The following is a 4,905-nucleotide window of genomic DNA, read 5'->3' as shown; positions in this document are numbered from 1 at the left end:
CAACAGGGTGATTTGGCCCCCTGGACACACAGTACAGACAGCACAGAAGGCCTCACAGCCTGGTAATGACTTCATAACACAACGCCTCTTTTTCAAAACCATTTTTACTGCCTTAAAGAAATTTGTATAACTTATTTACAAAGTGTTTTGAATTTTTTTGTGTGTGTTTGTTTCCCTTTAAGATACAAAGCAATAAGTTAACATTTTCAATATAAAACTAAACTTTTGACATAGAAGAACACTAAACACAACGGATCTCAGTAATCACAGATATTTCCAAAAAATTCACAAAGATGTCAAGATTCCATTTCACAAAAGTATCAGGGTGGGAAGTTACAGGCACGCAGAACAAAAACGAGAGGGCAAAATAAAAACTTCCTGTGCAACATTTTTTTTTGTTTTTACAGAACATTAATAACATTATGTACAAGGTGTTTGGGGGGGGGGGGGGGGGGTGTTTAAATATATGATCCCCTGGTGTTAGCACCATGATCCTCAGTAATGACTGGGCAATATAGGAGCTAGCACTGGAGGGGGTGATATATGTAAGGGGGAGGGGGGGGGGATATTTCTGACAATGGTGATAACGCCAAATTATTAAATAAATTCTACAACGGCCAATTATCTTGGTTTCTATGATATTTTTTTCTGTATCACATCATTAGGGTGCTGGATCCACAAGCCTAATAAGCATTTAACAGGCCATTTCTACAGACTGAATTGTTATATTATCATATATAAAATGCAGAGAGTGTTGCAGAGCCATACTCTCTTCACAGTACAAAAAGTTTAACAATTGTTTATCTACTGATGAACCACAACTCGATCCATTTTTTTTAAACATTATCAAAACAGTGCGTTTTGCAAAACTGGGTTTATTGAATGCCACGTTGCACGTGGAGATGAATAGAATCAATGAATGTTAATCTTCTCCAATACATAAGGAATTCTCTGATCCAGCAAGAAATGAGAGTTCTTCTTCATGTTTTGGGGGGAGCACAATGGCCTCCTATATGGGAAGGTGTTGACTGAGGAGGAGGAGGATGAGAAGCACAGATTACCAAGACAAAGACAAACGGGAGAGGGTTGTCGCCATTGTCACCCAACTTCAAACATCTTTGTTTCCAATTGTCCTCAGAGTGGGGTGCGATGCTTTGTCCACTGCGTGCCCCCAGGCTGCCCAGTGCCCGGGCACAGAATGGGTAGAGACTGTTCTGTCAAGTGATGGGGTACCAGCCCGCCTAACTTATGTGCGCACGTTACTCCAAAAGCCACCATTTTGTCACATGATGGAGTCACCACGGCTGTAAAGGCACAGAACTCCCTCTAAGTGGGTTCTGTCTGCTCTCTATGCAGTTCTAGGTACAGAAGGTCCACCTTGGCCAGGCCGTGGCTGTGGCCATCACATGAGCTGAGACTGCTGCATAGAATCCTGGTGGGCTGAAGGGTACCACGAGGTGTAGCTGGGGATGTAAGCTGTCGGGGTACCAGAGCCGGTCTTCCCAGAAGAGGTGGGGGTGTTCCATACTGGGGGGACAGGAGGGGAACCGGCCGACAGTGACCGACCATTAGCCAAGGCGCTGCTTTCCAAAGCGGAGCCCCCCTGCTTCATCAGTTTCTTGAATTTAGACCTTTTGTTCTGGAACCAGATCTTGACCTGGGGTGAAAAAAAGCGGAAAGAAGGCGTTTAATGAGCGTTCAGAAAGATTCGAATTATTTTATTCTTTCATTTTCTAAAAACACTGAGCACTGTATATCCGCACAGACACACTATCTATCTATCTATCTATCTAGGAACTCACATACTAATAGGGTAATTCGCGAGCGATTAGGTCAATCAATAAAGTATTAATATCCACGTGTTCTTTAGTACACAACATCAGCACGAAAATGAATAGTACATGAAGCTAAAAAAAAAAAAAAAAAAAAAAAAAGCAAATAAGTTGTGTTGGTTCTGCTGAGCGTTTTAAGTCGGGAGGAACATAGGAGGCTAAGAATTCATTATAAATTCTGGTCATTTTAAAAACAGGTACTTAAGAATATAAAAAGTATGAAAGGTGGGAGGGGGGGGGGGGGGGGACTGGAAATAATTCTTGTGAAACGTTAAAAAGCCGGCATCCTCCACCACTGTACAGCATCTACGGTGCAGCTTATTTTTTATTTAATTTGGCAAGCACGTGTAACGTACAATTAACAAAATCCCTTCAGTGGATCCTGTCAAGATAGATTGTTCATATAATTGATTGTTATAAAATACCATCACTTGCACTTTTACAACTCCACCTTACTTCGCCTTAACCGTTTAGAAACCAGCAAGGAACGCGCGCCACATGTAACAGATACATCCATAAATTCATCATATATGGCTATTAGGCAAAAATAATCAGTCGGTCGCTTATATTCATATAAATAAGCAAACAACGACAAACAATGCAAATCAGCTAAAAATGTGATAGTTACAGTTGTCAGTATATGGTGGAAATGTAGCAAGATAAAAATGCCAGAGAGATAAAGATAGATATGTACATTATATATATATATATATATATATATATATATGTATATATATATATATATATATATATATATATATATGTATATATATATATATATATATATATATATATATATATATATATTGTAATTGTGTATACATTTCATAGATCATCTATATATATGTGTGTGTTTTCGTTCTATCCATGTCAGTTGCCTGCAGGGCACAGTTCTTTTTGCCTTGGTGGGCCACAGCTTCTGGAATCTGCCAGGCTGTTTGGGGTTGGAGTTCAGAGCCTTGATGCCCACATCTGGCTCGCTCTGTGTATAGGCTGTGAGATCTCTCAGCCAGGGCAGTGACAAGTGTGACCAGTCTACGCACTGGCATTGGTAATAAACATGGTACTGGCAAGGCTATGGTACCAGCGGTGCCCAGCTGGTACAGTGGGCTTGCTGTCTGGGCTCCAGTGTTCTTGTAAGGATGCTGGTACCAGGGGGATGCCCAGTCTCTACAATGGCAGAAGGGGCTCTCCACATTTGCTACCAGCCTTCAGGTGGCATAGAGGTGGTTGTAATGTTAGTAGCGCCAGTGAAGCATGCGAGGGCTGCATGGCATCTGGGTGCCAAGTCTGACATGGATAGGTGGTGGATCATTGCTCAGGAATGTCAGAGGGGTATGAGTGCTGTGTGCCATTTAGGTGTCAGAGTTATGTGTAGACGGGCAGGCGGGTCAGGGGTATTTAGGCTAGGTGGCATAGGGCACTGTACTGTACCTGTGTCTGTGTGAGTCCCAGGGAGGCTGCCAGTTCTGCTCTTTCGGGCAATGCCAGGTACTGCGTCTGTTGGAACCGCCTGTTTAGCGCTTGCAGCTGCAGGCTGGAGTATATCGTCCTGGGTTTCCGAATCTTCTTTCCTTTGCCGTTAAACCGGACCTCTCCTCCTTCCACCACCGTACTCTTCTCTGTGTCCGCTCCTGCACGGTGCACAACCCCCCAAACAACATAATCATCAGCATCAGCAGAGCAGGTAGATGCACAGTGACAACCACACACACAAAAAGTAATAAACTCAACAGATCAAGTGTGAGAAAACACAAAAAGCTCCAGCAGCCAGTGCAAGCTTTTCCCCCCTCTTTCCTATTCCAGCATGCTGCAGTTTAGGTTTAATTACCCTTAATTGCATACATTGTTTATAGCGCCACGCAATAAATAATTAGGCAGGCTAATGCGCGCACATCTGGGCTGATGCTGCAGTGGGCGCACAGAGCTGCCTGTGGCACCTCCGAGGACGCGACGCGCTCCAGCCGGACGTCTCCATGAGCTATCACCCATCAGACAGACAGACAGACAGACTGGGTACTGTACCTGGCTCCTCTAGGCGGCTCTGGCTGAGGCTGGAGCTGTTGGGGTATGGCTGCACGGTGCTGATGTAGGGGTTGGAGGGATGGCTGCTCACCGAGTTCACATAGGGGTAAGCCAGGGGTCTGGAGAAGGACGAGGCGCCACTGTACGAGCTGTCGTGCTGGGAGTGCAGGCAGTGCATGGAGTAGTGTCCGTGGGACATGGGGGACGGTGGCATCTGCTGGTTCGGCGGCCCAAACTCCATGAACACCGCCTTCCCTGACACCGGGCTGTTAAGGCTTTCTGGCATGGTAGTCATGGTCATTGCTTCTGTCTTCCTGATAGTTTCCTGCCCCTCTCTCCCTCTCTTTTGGGGGGATAACCTATCTTCCCCCCTGCTTCTTCAAGGATCCCCCGTTTTTTTATTATTCCCTAGAGGGGGTCCACCCGCCACAGGAAGGGATCCCAAATTAAGCGGGTGAGCTTTTTTCACTTTCCATTGATAAGAAAAATGGAGTTTGTCTCTTTTGGGGGAGAAAAAAAAGAGGAAAAAAATTAGAAGTCCTAAGCGGCAGGCTGAGCAGAGCTGCTGCACAAACTCGCCCAAGAGCTTTGACTCGGCCCGCTTTGCATATTCAAGAGGCGGCGCGGCGGATTGGTGGACGGGCTGAATCGGCGCGCTGTGATTGGCTAAGACGCACGTCGCGGGGCAAGCTGGAGGACTAGAGGGGAGTGTGAGCATGGAAAGGAAAGCGCCGCAGACTCTTCCCAGTGGCCTGTGATGTGCAATAGAACAACACTCACTTACTAATAAAGTCTGGGGGAGCGCCTGGTGTACAAACACGGCGAGATCAGCGCACAGTTCAGCTACACCAGGCGATGGATTGGTTTTAATCAGCCCGATCGTTTATTTATTTTTCTTGCCTTCTCCCCATATTTTACAATTGCCCGGGTTCGACGTTCAATGCAGCCAATGAAGCTCCCGCACGAGGCATTTTTCCACTCAATTTGTGATTTCAGGCAGCAATAATCATCGGCTGCATCACAGGGAGAAAATCTGTCACATCCTGTA

At 45.5% G+C, this 4,905-nt stretch overlaps 1 protein-coding gene across 1 annotated transcript; it reads right to left on the bottom strand.

Annotated features, from left to right (window-relative positions):
* Positions 1-834: 834 nt before the first annotated feature.
* On the bottom strand, positions 835-4,348 carry DLX1 (distal-less homeobox 1). Its single transcript, XM_068247037.1, has 3 exons — positions 3,858-4,348; positions 3,267-3,466; positions 835-1,657 (listed from the first exon to the last, which is right to left on the bottom strand). The coding sequence occupies exons 1-3, from the start codon at positions 4,156-4,158 to the stop codon at positions 1,403-1,405; spliced, it is 756 nt and encodes a 251-aa protein (XP_068103138.1). The 5' UTR covers positions 4,159-4,348; the 3' UTR covers positions 835-1,402.
* Between the last annotated feature and the right edge of the window lie 557 nt (positions 4,349-4,905).

Source organism: Hyperolius riggenbachi, chromosome 7, assembly GCF_040937935.1.
Source record: "Hyperolius riggenbachi isolate aHypRig1 chromosome 7, aHypRig1.pri, whole genome shotgun sequence".
Lineage (NCBI taxonomy): Eukaryota > Metazoa > Chordata > Amphibia > Anura > Hyperoliidae > Hyperolius > Hyperolius riggenbachi.
This window is presented reverse-complemented; position numbering and strand designations above follow the sequence as displayed.

Bases quoted from the DNA above. Each gene is read 5' to 3' on its own strand.
- DLX1 (XM_068247037.1), bottom strand. From the start codon at position 4,158: ATGACCATGACTACCATGCCAGAAAGCCTTAACAGCCCGGTGTCAGGG. The intron at 3,467-3,857 runs GTACAGTACCCA...TGCACCGTGCAG, and splicing joins GAGCCGCCTAGAGGAGCCAG to GAGCGGACACAGAGAAGAGT. The intron at 1,658-3,266 runs GTACAGTACAGT...TTTTCACCCCAG, and splicing joins TGGGACTCACACAGACACAG to GTCAAGATCTGGTTCCAGAA.